The 19,245-nt window shown below is 38.2% G+C and overlaps 1 protein-coding gene across 3 annotated transcripts in view; it reads right to left on the bottom strand.

Moving 5' to 3' along the window:
* Nucleotides 1–1,463: 1,463 nt before the first annotated feature.
* MYO3A (myosin IIIA) overlaps nucleotides 1,464–19,245 on the bottom strand; it is a 119,966-nt gene continuing 102,184 nt past the window's right edge. For 2 of the 3 annotated variants that reach the window (XM_025895441.1, XM_025895440.2), the window contains exons 32-36: nucleotides 17,558–17,696; nucleotides 8,464–8,573; nucleotides 5,890–5,930; nucleotides 3,964–4,104; nucleotides 1,918–2,127 (exon numbers count right to left, since the gene is read on the bottom strand). In XM_025895441.1, the coding sequence (XP_025751226.1) occupies nucleotides 2,013–2,127; nucleotides 3,964–4,104; nucleotides 5,890–5,930; nucleotides 8,464–8,573; nucleotides 17,558–17,696 (546 nt within the window). In that variant the 3' untranslated portion in view covers nucleotides 1,918–2,012. Of the gene's footprint in view, nucleotides 2,128–3,963; nucleotides 4,105–5,889; nucleotides 5,931–8,463; nucleotides 8,574–17,557; nucleotides 17,697–19,245 lie in introns of all 3 variants that reach the window. The other variant, XM_018075901.2, reaches the window with a different exon arrangement.

Genomic DNA, 19,245 nt, shown 5'->3' with positions numbered 1-19,245 from the left:
ATCCTCGGAACCTCCCGGGATGGAGACCCTGGTGGAGCCGCTCTTCTCGCTCCAGTCCCGTGGAGGCTGCAGGTCTCTGAGGCCAGACTGGAAGAGCAGGAAAACAGCCTTAGCCTTTCCTTCCACGACGTCGTTTCTGAAGCCAAGCAGATCTCCCTCTCCACCCAGCCGGGTCTCCGCGGGAGCCCTTCCCTACCGCTGCTGCCTCTCCTCCGACACAGGACGGATTTCAAGCCCTAACCTTGGAGGGAGGCAGACGGGAACACGCCAGGCCAGGATCTGGCTCTGCCGGAGAGCCCTGGTCACGCAGGGACCCCACGCTCCTCGCAGCCAGGCCCTGGGGCTCCCACGCTGTGTTCTGGGAGGGAATCTCTCCACTTTCTGCATGCACCCACATGATTACAAGGACTGTCCCCCCGTGAGACCTCACAGAAATGTCTTGGTTTTTCAAAACACTGCCATGGTGGGAAACTAAAGGAGAACCAGTCTAGGCACCTCTTCATGTGAAATTACAGGTCTGCTTCAGTTGCCGCATCACATTGCCTTTTACATAGACAATAACTCAGCTTTCCACGGCCAGAGGCTGCTGTGAGCCCTTCCCTGCCTCGCTCGTGCCCCACTCCAGAGTATTTCATCAGTTCTGGGTGTAATTCAGACACAGCCAACTGTATCACTGCTTTGTGTATTTTTATTTACTTTACTGTTTTAATAATACATGAGAAAGCAACTTTAAACAGATTTCAAAATTTAACAATTTATAGCAAAATTTTACATTGCAGTAAATTTTAATCTGGTGCACAGCCTTATAACTATTTGTAGATCAGGAAGCAATAGGTACCTGTCTCTGGGAAAAGAGCCAAATGTGTGTGTCCATTCAGACAAAACCCAGCCCCTCCCTGTGGCTGGCTGCTGCCAATTGTCATGTTTAGGAGAGCTAAGGAAGGGAGCAGGATCAAGCCTTTATGCTGGCATCATGAAATTTGCCTTCTCTTGCTTTGCAGCTGGGAACATGCAATTACGAATCCTGAAAGGAAGTGCTGCAATTATCTGTGTGGTTTCTGTGAAAGAAGGTCTTCTGAATAGAGAATCAGGGGGAATTTGAACACGGTGGCTATTGCTATTATTTCCACTAAACTTCTAGTGGAACTGATTAAGAATGATCATTACATTTCAGCAGCAATCAACCAGAGAGTGTAATTCTATTCCTTTCTTGGCACCCCAGAGATTAAGATTCCTAAAAATCTAATGCAAATGAGAACAAAGCAAACACGATTTAAAGTTCATCACTTAGTCACAAAGCTGAGGCAGAGGAGAGGGCTGAATATACTTCCCATAAATGGACATCTCCAACATAAAGATTATACACACTATATTGACCTTTAAAACTGGCTACTAGTTTTACAGCAAAGTCAATAATGAAATAAACTGCCATAGCATCCTATCCAATTAATCATTTGTGTTCATTTTTTTTTTGAGGGACACTTGCCACAAACAAGTAATCCCAAAATTTAGGCATTGTAAACTAAAATGAGCAGAAATTCCCCTATGTTGCTCTTGTAATTTTTTTTTCATGTAAAACAATTTATTAGAAACAATAACTAATGTTTTCTGAAGGTGCTTATGGGAATTTTAAAGCTTATCTAGGGAACTATGAAGTAAATGATTATTTTAATTGGATGAGTGATGAAATGAAAAAAAGAAAAATGCACTGACAAAAGTAAACTAGATTTAAGATACTTAATGTCTAATAATTTTAGGATGTAGCAATGGTACCCAAAAGAAAGCTGATTTTTATATTAGGGTTTTTTTTAAGAATATTATATGTGACTGACAGTGTCCCTTTGCAATGGTGTTGGGCTGTAAACCACAGTAATTCAAATTCACGTGAACACACACACTGTAAACTTGAAACATTGAAGATTTAAAAAAAAAACCAAGGAAGCACATGGTATAAAATGATAAAAAAAATTATGCTAATAAAAGCCAAATGGCAGCAGGAACAGCAGCAGCAGCTAGAACTGCTGGATAAGGCGCCGGCGCTGTGAGGTCTTCCGCAGCAGTCGTCTGTAGTCATAGGGATTATCTTCAGCTTTACTCTCTTCCAGGGGTCTTTCTGCAATCCTCGACCTAGGGATTAAGCACAGAAGTGTTTTAGAAATTAAAGTCAAAACATTTACATTGGCAAACACTCCTAATCGACTGCTTAACCTCCAGCCTCGTGGGAGAAAAATAAAAGGAGAAAGAAAGAAATCAACTGACTTTGCTAGGCCTCTTCCTGTGCTGCACAGAGCAGGCACCTAGGAACAAACACAATATATGCTAAAAGCAGATGAACACTGAAGAACAACATGTTCTTCTATGAAGGGGACATAATAAAAGGGCATAAAAACATTGAGAACATGGGGATCCTTCGCAGTAGTGTCTGCCTGATGGTTACTGAAGCAGATTTTCGGTTGGCATAAATTTGTTTGCTCTGTTCTTAACCTGCCAGTGGAGCTCAGTGTAAGTGTCCATCTATTTTTTTTTTTTTTTTTTTTTTTTTTTCACATGGCAAGATGCATTTTGGAAGTCCCTCTGACAGGCTGGAATGGTGACCTGGCACCAGCTGTTACAATGGAGCAAGATTAAAAATAAAACTCAGTTATTTAAAAAATGAAATAATTACAAAAAATTGTAGTGTTCTACACTAAAGATGCATTCCATCACTGGTCCTATACCAGCGCCAAAGATAAACTGCCAAATAAGACTTCACTTCTCTAGATTGAAATGGCTGTAGTTTTTAGATCCAGATGACCCCATTCCAGAGATACTGAAGTTTAGAAATGTTTTAATTGTATTCATATGCCCTCTGAGACAACAGTTTAAATTTAAAAGTTACATAGGTTTTGTTTCACTATGGCTAATTAGGATGCAATCAGAGAAGCACACAGTAAAAGGTAAATTCCTTTTACTAAGCTCACTAAAAAAACTCTCATTCACCTAAACTAGACCTCAGGGTGACAGATTTGGTGTAATTAACCACCTTAGAAATGCAACATGTTCCAAGGAATGTAAACATTACGGTAATTCCCTGATGTTATTATTTTTAATTCCATGCCTTCACAACACCTTCCTAAAATTAATTTAGATCCTACCTAAAAAAAGGCCAGAAATAAAATATGTAATGGGCACAAAATGAACATTCTACATTCTAAATGTTCTACAAACATTTTCTCTATTATATAGATACATTTTCAAATCAGCAATCATCCCATGCTTAGTGTTTCCCTTAAACCTTTGACCTAGATAATTTTCCAAGTTTTTCTTAACTTTACAAAGACACAAGAATATACAAATATATTAAGATATATAAATATGTGTTTGTATGTGTAATGTGTGTCAGTGCATTGGCAAGAGTGAGAATTTCCTTCCACTCAGAAGTGGTCACCCTCTATGAAGTCTACGTGGGAAGAGAGGAGGTTGAGTGAACCCTCCCTTTAGGGTTTTTCTCCTGACTGTCCACTTTGATGAGGTGCACCACAGGCTATAGACACACATGCTTACAGGAGAGCAGGAAAAGGAGGTAGTCATGTTGGAGTCTTACCTGCAGAAAATGTGCAGAATGTTTGGAGCACGACCACCCTATTTAAAACCTAACTGATCAGAAATAAATGTTTTGGTTCTGCTTCAGTTTAATTTGACTTTAGATCAGCATAATGTCTGTCCATCTCATCTGGCCCTTGGGACACAAAAAACTAGCAAGTAGGCTGATCACCAATCACACTGGCATTTATCTCTCCTGTATGAAGATGGGAAATTTTCAGCTATACACTTTACAAGTTAATTTGGCAAGATTCCATGACTAAAAGAATAGATTTATGTCTAATTTAAAGTGTATCTTTTTTTCTTTTTATTAATATTTTGAATATCTCAGCAAGGGTATACAACATTTATTTTTTCCTATTACTATTTTGTATGAATTACCGCTCAGTAGTTCTTAAAATTGAAGTCCTGCGCTCACATGGGTGTCTCTTCCTTCTTGTGGTAGAACTGCTGTCCTTTGAGGTGGAGTCAGTAGATGAAATTTCTTGGTAGTAGATATCTAAATCTAGCACTTTGCTCAGACTGTCAGTAAATAAGAACACAAAGTTAACAGTTTCACTTTTCAATTTTACACTCAACATTCAAAAACAAGGTAACCAAATACAATTATCAGTTCTATTTCTGTGTTGAGGATCTAAGGAAAAATATATATAGGCACAAAAAATCAGTTTCTGAAGCGTGACTGCTGTATAAAATGCAGATACTGAGATTTTTGAAATGCTAAATACTTTTATATATCCATAAAGGAGACATATAGGACTGAAATTGTTTGGATTTGCCATTATACTCAGTGGAAAAGCATTTTTATGGTGTAATTCATCTGACCTATTTTAGATATCTCTTTGAGCAAGAGATGAATCATTTTCCTAAAGATTATTATTTTTTCTCTAACTACAAGAAGAGAGTCTAAAGCAACTAGTTCAGGTATAAATGTCAATAATGCAAATGTCTCTTATTTTGTTAGGTGAATGCTATCCAGCTTATTATATGTACAGGAAAAAAATCAATCCTGACATCTAGTTTAGAATGGCTAGGGAAAAAAAATAATATCCTAAAAGCAATCTGAAAAAAGAAGTCCAGAATTCAATTCTCAAATTGGTAGAAACCAGAAATAATTCATTGATTTCAATTGCTATGTTCTTCAATTGCAATGATACAGAGTCAGCATATGAAGGAAGATGCTGTCAGGAAAGTGGTTAACTAGATTTAAGATGAGTGAAACCTAACTGAGGCCAAAGAGAGAAAACACTAGATTTTGGTGGGTTTTAATTTTGTTTTGTTTTGGTTTTGGTTGTTTGTGGTTTTTTGGGGTTTTTTTTGCTAAACTGGAGTCAATAGATGTGAAATTTTTTCAGGCTCCAAATGACATCAGAAAAAAAGCTGGAAGAGTCCAGACATGGGGGACATGGACATAAGGTCAATCCCTTAAGCTGTGCCATGGTCAAGTGCAATTTAAACTGTGGTTGAATGAAGCTAGATGCCCTGAGCACATTTTATATGCCTTTAATGTCATGTAACATCCTTTAAGACACAGATTTTAGCTATGGTGTTTGTATTCTGCAACCTCAGCCAAGGACAGCGCAAAGAGCCCTTTCATCTTGCATCTTTGAGCAGGCTGCCATCCCATGCACGCTGTGGTGCCACAGCAGTGTCACTCAGGGGGCACCAAAAAAGCTTAAGTACAGAAACAGAAATAAAATAAAGCTATGATGTATGTCAGGAGCTGTGAACCACGTCTACAGGACACATAAGGATCCAAGATACAGAAGGGCAGAATATACCAATCGCTTCCTTTTTTCTGCAGAGATCCATGGAAATAGGTTAGTTACACTGCGAAGAAAACACCTATGTTTGAAGTTTCAAGGGCTACTCTTCTTTACCCATTATTAATAATTCTTGTTTTAATTTTATTATTATTTCCAAACAGTCATATATTTTTAGGAGAGAATTTTAACAGTCTTTGTATTTTTGCTAACATAAAAAAACTGATTGCTCATTTGCTTTGACTGCAATTTTAAGCACCTTCAATTATTTTCTGTGTCAGAACTATCTTTGATGTGGACCTTAACTTATTAGAATGCTTGTGTTGCCATGGTAAAGGTCCATGTTTTACTAAAACTGAAGGACTGAATTCTATAATGGATTTTAATAGTTGAAAATTGTGTATTTTAGCTTTGTATACAATGTTCTTCCTGTGAATCACCAAATTACTTTTCTTTTTTCAATGCCTTGTTCTCCTGGTTGAAATACAGCTAAAAACTATCCTAGGGTATTAAAGGACAATAGTAAGATAATGAAAAAAATTACCTTTCTTTTCTTGGTTTCCGTTTTTCATCTTGTATTGATTTCTAAGAAAATAAAAAGTAATTAAAAATACTAAAAGGAAAGCTTATGCAAAGATACAATTCATCAGCATTAGGTAGGAGAGTGTTGTATATTTTTGATTAAAAGAAAATATAGAGAATCTAAAATGCTGAGTAAGTGTCCCAGAAAAATCTCTTTTCAGAACGTTTGAGACTGAGAATGGGATTAGCTTTGTTTCTCCCAAAGTTCAGTTGCCATACTGTGAAAAAAAAAGCTAAATTAATCATGATCAGAACAGAAAAAGGAGATCTAAAACTTTCAAATAGCTATAGATGTTTTAATGAAGTTGACAACACAATCTTCCTGAGGCAAATTTACTGTGATGCCAAGAGAATTTCCATGAATAGAGGGAACACAGTGTGAGTAGACATAATCCTATTCTCATTAATGCCAATGTAGTCTTGTCACAGGTTTTAGTAGACAAAGGCCCAATTAAAAAATAGTATACTAGGTGGCAAAAGTACCCTTAGGACACAAGATATCTAGAAATATAGAAGAGAGAAGATTTATAGGGAATGTGAATAATGTCTTTTCTCTAATACATTTCTGTCCCTACACCCAAAATGACAGTATGTTGCAGCACTTAACTCATCACACTTGAAAGGCAGTATTTTTAATGCAAGTGCTCTTAATTGTGTTTTTTTGCAAATGAGTGAAAACTCATTAGAATTAGTGACTATAAAGTCACTGAGAATCAGAAATCCTGATGGACTTCAGTATGCAAGCAAATGAACATGACATATAATTTCAAAATAATAGGGTGATTGAAAAAAATATATCCCAAAATAAACTTGTAGTGCCTTATATGAACAATGGGCTATTGTCAGGCTTCATTTATACCTGTGCACCCCTTTAGTTCATTTGATATGCAAGGACATGAGTGAGAATGGGAGGTGTCTAATTAATATCTGTAACATGATCTGAGAAATATCTGGTTTTGCAGAAGAGAGAGAAAATTTTTCTAAAAATGTACTCGTATTGTTTGCTTTCACTTTCAGGTGATCTGGGCTTGATAATAATCTGTGAATACCTGTAGGTGACAGAGATTTTTAATAAGGTAGAAAATCCATGATAGCTGGGAAAACTGACTACCCCTAAAGCTGACCACCATCTAGAGCTCAATGACTTACCTAAGATCTAAGAATTTTAAGAACTGGTAGGTCTCCTTTCTAATCTTCAGTGTATAGATATTTATGTTGAACCTTTCCCTGACCAGTGAACTTAATGCCAGAAAGACAGGTTTCTCTTTTTCACATCCTCTTGAAAATACAACTAATTGAAGGGAATATTGATTAATATCTTGAAAAACTGCTGCTAAAAAAATGATAAAAAATTTCCTGGCATTACTGCAGGTTTTTTTTGCACTGATGTGATGGCTGTTTTCTGATATGAGCTGGCCATGTAACAAATTACCTTTCAGAAAATACTATGTTCCTGGTTCTATGGTCTCGGCTTTCTAAACAGGCATTTACTTCAGAATTACCCTTTTCCTCAGAAATTTCCTGGTATAGAATTCTCTGTCATGCCTTTCATTTCATTCCTTTATCTTACCAATCTTGCTTTAACAAAACAAATTTTATTCTTACATGCGAATTTATTTTTAAGAATGCAATTTCTTTTTAAAATATCACTGTTGGAAAGCTGTGTTATTTCAAAGCCTCCAGAATAAAACATAACCATATTTGTCTTTTTTTGTATGCCAGACACAACTGTCCCTGAAGGCCCTGGTGACACCTTCTGTTGAAAGGAGAAGCAATTGCTACGGTTAGTTTATTAGCTGGGTTCTCACTGGCTGCTAAAATAGGTCACTAAGATACGGGCACCTGGAGCAAATCAGTTTAATTGCTTTTTTGTTGGAAATGCTTTCTGAGCTGCTTTTACATTTTCTCTCTTTCTGCTTACTTTCTTGCCTTTTTTTGATATATTTAAGGGCACTAAAGTCAAGAGTAGAATGCAGCACTTGGTATCTGAACTTGGACCAAAGGCTATATATAGACACACTCAAATCCATTAGTCTCCTGAGCTGTTGGTATTTGCCAATTCCTTCATAATCACAATCTGACACATTTGTAAAGGAAGTTACAGTGTGCATACTAATACAGCTTATTTTAGTATTTGCTTTCTCTGCAAGATCAAGCACTAATTTAGATGCTCAAAATAGCTCTCCCAACGAACCTGTGACTCTCCTGTTTCTCTCCTGTGACTTACAAAGAAACTATGGAGACAGGGCACTGGATTTGGATATTGAAAATGCAAATGCTGCTTATGCATATAATGAAAGTATGTATGTTTAGGTACAAAAGTAGATATTGGTCTGACAAGGGTCCTCAGTCAGAGTAACTCTGAACTTCAATTTCAAGCCTCGTTTGAAATGTGAAGTTCGTGGCCTGCCTCTTCTCAGCAGGACACAGCTTTTATGCTGCATTAGAAAAGAATATAGGGAATTGGACAATTAGAAAGATGGTTTAGGCGGGAAATATCTGGCAGTTTTAACCTACAAAAGCTTCTTAAACTCACATGTATTAGAGTGTAGTAGGTGGAGTCTTCTGGATTATTTAATGTCTTGGGTTTCCGTGGCCTTCTTGGGGGTCTCTGCATTGGGCGAGAGTCTTCTACTTTGGCCACAACTGTAAAAAATCAGAAGATAGAAATGCTTATTTCTTCACAGAATTGGGAGGTTTTTGAAAAAAAACAGGAGAAAATTTCAACAGAGAGAGAGAAAAAAAAATCCACATAGCCACTTTTACTGCTTGCAATAACTCAAGAAAGCAAATGATTTGGGCATTTCCATGAGCAGAGAATGGGTTTATCCATTTGGGTCCTGACTGCCCACACGAACACATGCCAGGCTGGAACAGCCCAGCAGTCTGCCTGGCACAGACCTCTCCTTCTGAATGGGCTGATGCTCCACATTCAGAAAAGGGCTCTGAAGGGTAATGGCTACTGGGAGACCCCTGTCTTGTAAGGGGGACAGGTGGTAGGGATGATGTTTCTTTCAGATTCAAGTCAATCTTTAAGGAGGGAACTAGCATTAGGCCTCAGTTTCAGAGGTTGATCCTCTATATTATCATGGTGTTGATTTTCCTGCTGAGTCTTTTAATTTCAAGCCAAATCACGTACCACTGGGCAACAGAGCATGACCATGTCCATCACATCCAGTGTAGTCTAGTTTAGTGTACTCAAATTCTGGTTTCTATTTCTACAAAAACTTTCTGCAAACATGCAAAAAATGCTTTCACTCTAATGGAAACAAAATCAAGATTTTAACACAAAATGGAACTAGCGTCCTCTGGCAGTCTCCCAGTTCAGAGTTAGACACTGACTTGTGGATTACATTGGCTGGCACACAGGGAACTATACAAATGTCTTGGGCCTTTGCTTGTTAAAAATCTGTTTTGACAGTGCTAGGATAAAGGGCTACTAAGGGTTCATAGGCTGTTTGTCACAGAGCCAACACAGAGTGCAGAGTTCCTTGTGCCTATTCTCGGAGACCACAGAACTGGGTCTGTGGGCCGAGGGACCAGAAATGTACAGCACAGTGAGCATGGTCACCTTCCATTCACTTCAGCTATAGGAAAAGTTGACAGAGAGTGACAGCAATTCCTTCATGATGAAGGAGAAGGTGGTTGCATGGCAGCAGAACAATGATAGAGATGGATCATAGGGACACATACAGGGTGATGGATGAAGTCACAGCACAAGGTTTAGGCACAGTGAACTGTGTGTCTAAGGTATATTGCATTATCCAGTGAGGTTTTATCTTGTCCCATCACAGAAATACTCAGGACAATCCATGAGAAAAAACCATCTTACTCATAAATGAATATAGTGTGAGGGTAGAATGGGGATCTGGATCCCAATAAATTGCTCAAGTGTGTTCTGGTGATATTATCCTCTTTCACGTGAAATGACTTTATAACCCAGATGTGCTAACTAAATGTGATTGAGTCTTAGAGGAAGAATGTATTTTGATCCCTAATGACCATCAGAAATCCTTTTACATGATAAAAACTCTCCCATGTACAGCAGAGATTTTTTTAATTAAGGAGATAGCACAATCATTTAAAATGAGAAATGATCAGTAATACATCAGTGTTGACTCCTGCAAAATTAGCTGTTTAAGTTTTTTGTTATTTGTGATAAATAAAGGCTTGTAAAGGTCATGGATATACAGAGCAGCCAGAATGAATAATGTTAATTTAAATCGTAGTTGGATAATTGCATTTATTGTTTTAGTTTCTTATCTGAACTGCAGACCGCTTCTCATGTAATAAACAAACAAGTTTTTTTTTAATATTTTGCCCTTAAGAGAACAATGGTGCTTTTCTAAGCCAGGTTACAGATAACTCATGTTAAACAATGAATTTTAGATGCAGTAAATTCATTCCAGTAAGCAGTAATAAGTATAAATGACATTCCTTGATTTCAATAAGTATAGCAGGCCTGACTGTGCTCTTAATGTGGGCTGTTGTTACCTTGCTGCATTTCAAATGGGCCACCTTGAGTTATCTGACTTACCATTTGTGAAAGAGTAGAGGCATATCTTCCATATTTTATTTTTAAACACAACAGAAGTCCAAACTGGAAATGCTACCTTAAAAGAAATCCTTTAAAATTCAGCGCAGTTGAACAGAAACACCTAACACCCTGTCTGTAGGACATTTTCAAAAATTGTGTCAAAGATGATGACTGCATGAAAATCTAAAAAAAGAAATGAAGCCAAATTAGGGGCTTTAGGAAAATTGCAATGAAAAGGCTCTCATAATACCTTAAGATTTTTTACTGTCCCCTAAGAATTCATCACTGTGTATGCTGTTATGTTATTTAATTCATCACTGTCAAACAGATAAAGCATTATTGTATTCTAGATTACAATTATTCCAACTGAAATTACTTGTATACTTTTTGTGTATGTGCTCTCCAAAGAAGACTAGTTTTTACATTCAAAAAATACTATTTTGACAATGTTAAAAAAGGGTTTTCATCTCGGCTCTTGTGTTGTACATATGTATGAGCTATGCAAAAGAGTTGAGGGGACAGAAACACCATGTTGGGCCAGGCAGCCTTCTAAGTTTGGACCTCCATTGTTCCTTTCTAAAATTAAATATAGAGCTGAAAATGCAATTCTGAATTTTGCCTCCAAATTACACAGTAAGGTTAAACTTTCTTTGTTTCACCAGCAAGCAAAGCTGTGATTTCCTTCTGCACTTAGATTTGCGTGATCATTGCTACTGAAATTCAGCAGATGTGTAGTTCCTTGTATTGGATAATACAAAGTAAATTTTGCTTTTTTATTCGTTGCTGAGGATGTCAGAAATCATTTACATAGTAGAATTGAAGGTGGAAGGCAAATGAAATACCCAAGCCTTATAAATGGTGAATTTGATGTTCTTGTTTTCCAGATGGCCTATACCTTTCTGTAGTAGGCAATGAAGCAGAAAGGAGGGGTGAAATAATTAATTTATGAACAGGACAAGTATGTTGTTTCTAGAGACCATTACAAAGAAAATATTTTTATTGAAGTCCAGTCTCTCCATAGTAAAATATCGCGTAGCCTATTTTCCTTAAGACTTCAAATATCTCTAGTAAAATCTGGCTGTGAGCTTTATATGTAAAAGAAAAACTGATGCTTTCCTCTAACAATCATTTAAATAGGTACTTTGCAACATTGATACAAAAACCATTCACACAGTAGCTATTGAAGCACTTTGGAAGTGTCAGGTTGGCACTATCATCCTTATCTACAAGCAGGGTAAATCAGATGCATACAGAGACTTGCTTAACCTTATATCCCAGTTACTCATTAGCAGAGCTAAGGACCTGGACTGAAGGACTGTGCTGAGACTCCTGTCCCTGCAGCCAGCCCACACCTTGCTGTTTTAGTACCTGAACAGGTGCTGTCAGTGTTGCGACGTGTGGTCTAGAAGCAGTGCATAGGAGAAACTGGAAACAACAACAGTTGATGCAACACAGACATTCCTTTTTAAAGGTTTTACAAGGAGGAAGACAGGCTGAACAACAGATTGAAAGGGGGGGGGGGATTTTCCTCCTCAAACTGCCCAAGTGCATCCAAGTGCATTTTTTGACTTGATTAAAAAAAAAAAAAAAAAAAAAAAAAAAGAGGTTTTGCTCTCCTGACCTGGATGCTTTGCTTTTGACAGCCAATGTCAGCCATGCCCTAACACATCCCCAGGAAGTTAAATCTCTCTCCTGCCCAAACCTGAAGCAGACTGTCAAAGCATACATTTAATCCAGTGATGATGGAAAATTTAATAAAAGTTAAAGTCATTCTCCATGAGAATGAATGAAATACAGAGTTAAGGGTCAGCAAAGGCATGTGAACAATGTGGCTGCCAGATAACATTAAAGAAGCTTTAGCAAAGCTAAGGAAAATTCCTTATTCCTATCAGTATCTCCGCTAGCTCATTTAGCACTACCTCAAAGATTCCTAAGTTACATACACAGTCAATTCTACAAATATTAATACTTTCAGCCCTCACTGAAAACTCCAAATATGCTGAAATGCATACTATATGCATGTGTATCCTGAACAGCCCTGCAAACTACAGGAACTGTGGAGAGCTGCATGTGTTTGAAATGTTCAAGGATGAGCAAGAAATGTTTGAATAAAGATGAGTCAGTATCAACAGCCCTTTAGGTTGAACTGTGTCTGCACATTTGTATATACAATAATAAGCTTGGAAGACAGCAATCTTAAGGAATCAACATCCATGGATGTTAATGTAAATTAACTATGACTTACAACAGATTTTATACTGAAGACTGGAGAAATAGCATGGTTACAGCTGTGATAAGCATCTATGTGATGAAAGGTCTTTATTTATTAGGCCACCTGGAGAAACAGATAAACCCATCTTCAGGTCATTTAAGTGAAATATTACATGTTTGATTTAGAGCCATTCCACAACTTATGGGGACAGAACTATAAAGCCAGCCTCAGAATAAAGCAGGAAATAAAACAAGAGTAAAAGCAATAATTGTATAGGATTTGTAGAGGGACTTGGAAGTAATCAGAAAAAATGCAAATATAGTAACTGGAATTCCAGGACTTGATAATGAGAAGCTAACAGGTATTACTGTTTACAACATCTATGTGCATACCTTTTTACTGTTCTAACTGTACACAGTATGAGGATGTAATTACTCAAGGTTGGAATATGCACTGCTGTTTAGCATTCTGGTTAGTAATTTTTAAGTATTGTTTATTCATGGAATGTTTAACAGAGCCAGATTTGGAAATTATGGTTGATGGCTGCAAATTCACAGCGATCTGGAAAAAACAGAGGGATTATTCTGTCACAACCTAGAAGGAGAAATTGCAAGAAACTGAGAACTTTCTGATTGCATATAGAAGTTGAAAGTGTTTGATCTCTCATACCTAAGTCCTGCAGCTCCACTGAGGGAAGTTTCAGTCTCTGGCTGACACTAATACAGAATCACAGAATCATATACATTGGAAAAGACCTCCAAGATCATCTAGTCCAGCTTTTGACTGATCACCTTGTCAACTAGAACATGGCACTAAGCACCATGTCTGGTCATTTCTTGAACACCTCCAAGGATGGTGACTCTGCCACTGCCTGGGCAGTCCATTCCTATGATTAACAACCCTTTCCATGAAGAAATTCCTCCTGATGCCAAACCCAAACCTCCCCTGGCACAGGTTAAGACTATGTCCTCTCATCCTGTTGCTGGTTACCTGGGAGAAGAGACTAGCTCCCACCTGGTACCACCTCCTTTCAGGTGGTTGTAGAGAGTGATAAGGCCACACCTGAGCCTCCTTTTCTTCCAGATTAAACAACCCCAGGTCCCTCAGCTGCTCCTCACAGGACTTACCCTGTAGACCCTTCATCAGCTTCATTGCCCTTCTCTGGACTTGCTCTCATTTCTGAGAGCCTGGTGACTTGAGATTACTACTTTTTAAGAGAGGATATTTAAGGAAAATGGCTGTACTCTGCTTCCATGACCTCCTAAATCTTATGCTCTGCCATGGATCAGACCAACTCCCAACATATATCTTTTATGTCCTGGCTGTATGGTGCCCAAAGGGCCACTCCAGTAGCTGAGAACAACCAAATGGTAGAAATGCTTGATTACCCTGTTTTTCTCCAGTCCCAGTGCTCCTTCCATACTCAGTGCTCTTGCCCGATCACTCACTTGCAAAGAAGAAAGTCTGGCCAGTGAATACTGCTCTGCTCACACAGTTTTAAACAAACTCCCTCTTCCTTGCAAAGTCTGCCCATTAAACTCCCATAAATATTGCTTTGACAGCCTACAGCAGGAGGAATCCTGGAAAACCCTGCCTGTCTTGCTGCTTTGTCTAGCTGGAATGGTCCTCAGCTGCACTGGAGTTCCTTATACCATGTAAATTTCATTCTAAGTACAGAAAATTTTCTTCCCAAGATTTTATCTTTAAACTGTCATTTAATAATTAGAAAGATGGGCATTATTACTCATCTGGAGAAAAAAGAAAAAAATTTGCTCCCATAATGATTTAATTCCCCTCACTTCAGGCTTTGATCTCAAAAAACTCGACAGCAGCTATTTGTGCCTCCATTCTGACACCACAGTAACCCAAGGCTCACTAGCAGTCCAAAGGTGCAGTTCTGGGATGCAGCCACTACATTTAGCTTAAAGCATTTAAGCAAGTAAATATAACCTACTCAGAGATTCTAGCCACAGGGAATATTGTTTATTCCAGGAACCTTGTGCAGCTTGCTTTATGCATTTTATAAATACAGATAAATTCACTTAAGAACAACTTAACCTTGTGGATTTAAGATTCATTTAACCTTTTGCTCATATGCTCTTTGAACTGCAAGTTTTGCATTTTCATTAAAAAACTCCCAACCCAAACAGTGTCAAAAATCTGAACATTTGTCCCAGTACACCATTCAGCTGTCCCTCAGTTCCTCCTCTTCTGTGAGTAGCAATGTAATAAAATATTTTATCAGAGGAAGTGTTAAGTTCTCAAACTGTGCAATAGCCACCTACCCACAGATGAAGGCAGCCAAGCATTCCCATCTAGCACACAGCTATAAAATACAATTCACATGTTATGGCTGCATTCACATGTTATGGCTGCAGAACAACATATAAAACCAGTGAAGCTGATGAAGCAGTGTATATAAATGTAAATGACCAAAGTAATTACAAACAGGTAAATACCACATGATTTAAAGAACACCTAAAGCTCAACAATCCCTACCTTCATAAAGGTAGGACAGCAAATGTAGCCATAGAGGGTAAGCTCCAATAAAAGTATATCCTTCTGTAATTGTGTGTGTGTAAATCCTACTGTAACACATAATGCAGGCAAGACAATAGGAAGGTCCCTCCCTGCTTAATAGGCAGTGGATCACCACTTCTATCTGCTTCACTTTAGCATGACTGTCTGCAGTATATTACCTCAAATATTTGGGTTTTTTTGGGGTTATTTTACTATATTGCATTCAGGAAGGAAGTATGACCCAGAATGTTGGTAAGTCCTGTGTTTTAGACAGTACAATCTAAATGAACTGAACACAGGCATATTGTTACTTAAATATTCTCTACATCTAGGTAGATCATGTTTGTTATAATAAACATCTACTTAAGACAAGGCAGCTTTGTGATAGAGCTCTCTGATGCTTGGGCTCCAACTGGCTTGAAGGCAAGCTGGGGAATTACTGCGGTGTATTCTCTTACTTTATTATCTTGTGCATTGGTCATAGCTGGAAAGGAAAGTTTTCCTGTCACATGAATTATATTCAAATGTAGAAAAAGAAAGTTCACATTCCACATCAAGAAGGGTTTTTCAGTGGAGTGGTTACCACACTTTACTGCTGGAAAATGTCTGCATTGTGACACCACAGAGGTTTACAGCAGCACACCTTTTTCAGAGATAAAGGGAAGTGGGTGACTGATCACCCCTTTAGACAGAGTTGGAGACACAGGTGACAAACCCTGGTGTGCTTTTGTCTCCTATAGAGCTACTTAAATTATTAGCAGTGTGAAGCATAGACTGCTGCATTTTGCACATGGCATAAACATACTGTTACATTTTCACCTGGTTCACTTGTGCAAGTGATGAGATCTTTAACTGATAAAACAGGGATTTGTGTATTCCTTTTCCTTCTATCTAGCTCTTTTCTCTAACTTCTGCAGGAAAATGTGTTAGAACCAAGAGTTCTTTTCCCAAGCATGCATTTTTAATTCCTCAGGTGTATCTTCTCAAAAGTCAGCAATATTTAATAGAGAACTCAGTACAAACCCATTAATGACAATCACAAACATTGCTCTGTCCTTAATGAAAGCTCATGGCACTTAGTTTTCCATTTCCCCTTTCTTTTCTTTTGCAGACTTTGGTCTTGGAAACTGGCTGAACTACATAGATTATCTACCAGCAGCTGGTTTACATTGAGAGGTTTAACATTTGTAAACATCAAGCCCCTATTTTAGCAGAGAGGACTCCAAAGTGGGATTGAAGTACTTTTAGGATCTTTTCAGTGTATTCATGGGAACAGAAAGAAGTTTCATCACACATGACAACTGAATCCACAATGGTATAATAAAAATAGCACAATTAGGTCTGGGCAGTAAGACACAGTCCTGGATCTTACTTGTTCCAGCTATGCAGAGGTGAGCAGAGATCTTCCCCAGAGGCAGTGCAGTGGGCTAGCACAAGCCCTGCTGCAGAAATGGAGACCTACCCAGTTATCTGCCACATCTGCCTTCATCTTCCTCCACATCTGTGGTCCAAGACATGGGCTGAGGAAATTCCCTGTAGTGTCTATTCCAACTAAAGAGGCTTGAGCAGCTTCAGTGGGGCACAGGTCTTAATGATCTGCATGCTCAGAGTCCAATGTCTTCCACCTTTATTCTCCCAGTACTCCTCCCCAGTGCCACCTAAGCTGCTCCAAGCGTGCTCGCATTTTGGGAATCTTCACTGCCTATGTTAACTGGACTATAAATAACTTTCAAGTGTATTTCCAAAGATCATGGTCTCTTAAGTGTGTGAGTTAAATGAATGCTGAATATTAATAAAACTTCACTTGCAGTTTTAAGAACATATACACCAACATGGGTAGGAGTTACAAGTTTTGAATAACCTCAGTTGCATTTGTGGATAGCTGAACATTTATTCAGCATAGATGTAACAAACTTCAGTTAATTGTTTGACAAATTACCTAAAAACCTGTTTTGTTTTTAAGCATAGTCCCATATCCTACCAATAGCAAATACAATACAGTTGAGCAACGTGAGTTAAAAAGAGCCAATACGGAATTTTTACCAAATGAAAGTATTCCTAGAGATTCTATGTCTAGCTCTCACAAGGATTCATTCACCAACCTTAAGCAGCACTGAAACAAAATGCCAAGAAAAGTTGTAAATACATAAATTCCAACCAGACTTGGATATTTCTCTGGAAACTGGGTTCCAGATGTGTACTGATATGGGGCTTAATACAAAAATATACTGCCTGAGTTATATGAAAAGCTGGAATTAACTCACTGCTAGTTCCATGGCCTTTAAAAACATGACTAGGAGTTACTTCTTCACAGTCCTCTTCACAAATGAAAATTCTGCTAACAGAAAGGTTAAACATTACCTGGCTGACAAACATGAGAAGACAGACGGCCATTAGCTTGCTTATCTTTGGACAGCATCACAGGTCTCAGCTGATGGGACAATATCATTTCATTCAGTTTTTGCTGCAATGCTAAGTAGTCTTCGGATAATTTTGATATCTGAAAAATACACCACAGGTTTTTACATTATTGTAAAAATAAGTATAAATGTTCCTAGGTAATCAAAGGTAAAATAGTAGACTAGAGAATTAATTTAAAAGGTATTGCTCCACCTGCTGCAGTGTAGGAAGATGGCTGAGGGTACAGTTAGAGGAGATTAAGAATTACAGGGTAAAATGCAGCTGATACTTGCTGGATGGAATGCAGTCAACATGCTCCACAAGGACTCCCCATACCATAAGGACCTGCTACAGGGGATGGAACAGAGGGTGGAGCGGACTGGACACACCGTGGCCTCCCTCCATAGAAATCCCTGCAGGGAGGGGGACATGGTGGTACTTTGTAGTTTCCAAGACTGCATAGCACCTGTCAACCAAGGGAGATAGATGAAGATGTCCTCCTGTTGAGCCAACAACTATGTCAAAATCCCTCTCCTCAGATGAACTTGGTTCATTAAAGCCTAGTAGTAACATTAAAGCACACCTCCATCCCAAAATTACCCACCTCTGTGTGACCACCCCCCACTGAGCATGCACCCTGTATTCTTTTGACTGCATCTTTCAAAGTGAAGCAAGAGAATTTAACACCAATCAGAAACAAAGGTATTTATGACTAAAATCACTCAAGCTCCACCTAAACATAAAGAAATAGTATAAAAGTCAGTTGAGAATAGGAAGAAAAGGGGAAGACTCCACTGAAACTGCTGGGATCAGTCAACAGGCTGCCCCTGCCTTCTCCCCCTATAGGGATGCCTACGGGGTAAGAACTATACTCAATGCTTGCTGAATATTGTTATTAGGATTAGAGCTTGCCTTATAGTATAGTATATTGCTTTAAATACATTTTTGCAGCCGGATACTATCCCTGGCAATCTTCAAACCTTATTAACCTGTTACTATTTGTATTAATAAAGAATGCTATTCCAGAAACGGTTAGAGTGAGCCCTTTACAGGTGCTAGCAGTTCCCAGCTGTGAATAACATGTTCTAATAAAGTGAGAAGACCCACTGAGGGTCTTCAGCCAAAGAAAAGGAAGACAAAAAAAAGACGCATAGAAACTCCACACCAGTCCTGCAGCTACTTCTTATTGGTTCACACCTGTGAGCAGATTGTGCCTTGCTGATCCAAGATTGCTTCTACAGCTATAGGCACACTTCTCTGCATGTGTGAGTTCCTGACATCAACACAGTAACTTTTAGTTTCATTTGCATAGACATTTCACAAGTTTACTGAATTAAGGACTGAGATGGGTAAACAAACATTTCAACAAAGGCAAAGCTTTAACTTAAAAACTTTAACTTAAAACATTAAGTTAACTTTAACTTAAAAACATTTAACTTAAAAACATTATTTTTGCCAGTGCTCTTTGTCTTTTCCTCCTTCCTGACAAGGCTATTTTCTCTTGCAGACCAAAATATGCATTCTTATAGAACACAAATGACAAAATCTCTGTCTTATAGAGTAAAACCTAGGTGCCACTGAAGTCAGTAAAATACCTTTGCTGTTCTGTCATCACCAGAGTATTTTGCTCAACATACCTTGCTTACAAG

This window comes from Manacus vitellinus, unplaced genomic scaffold, assembly GCF_001715985.3.
Source record: "Manacus vitellinus isolate BGI_N305 unplaced genomic scaffold, ASM171598v3 scaffold_3_pilon, whole genome shotgun sequence".
NCBI lineage: Eukaryota > Metazoa > Chordata > Aves > Passeriformes > Pipridae > Manacus > Manacus vitellinus.
The sequence above is the reverse complement of the archived record's forward strand: the minus strand, read 5'-3'. Positions and strand labels throughout refer to the sequence as shown.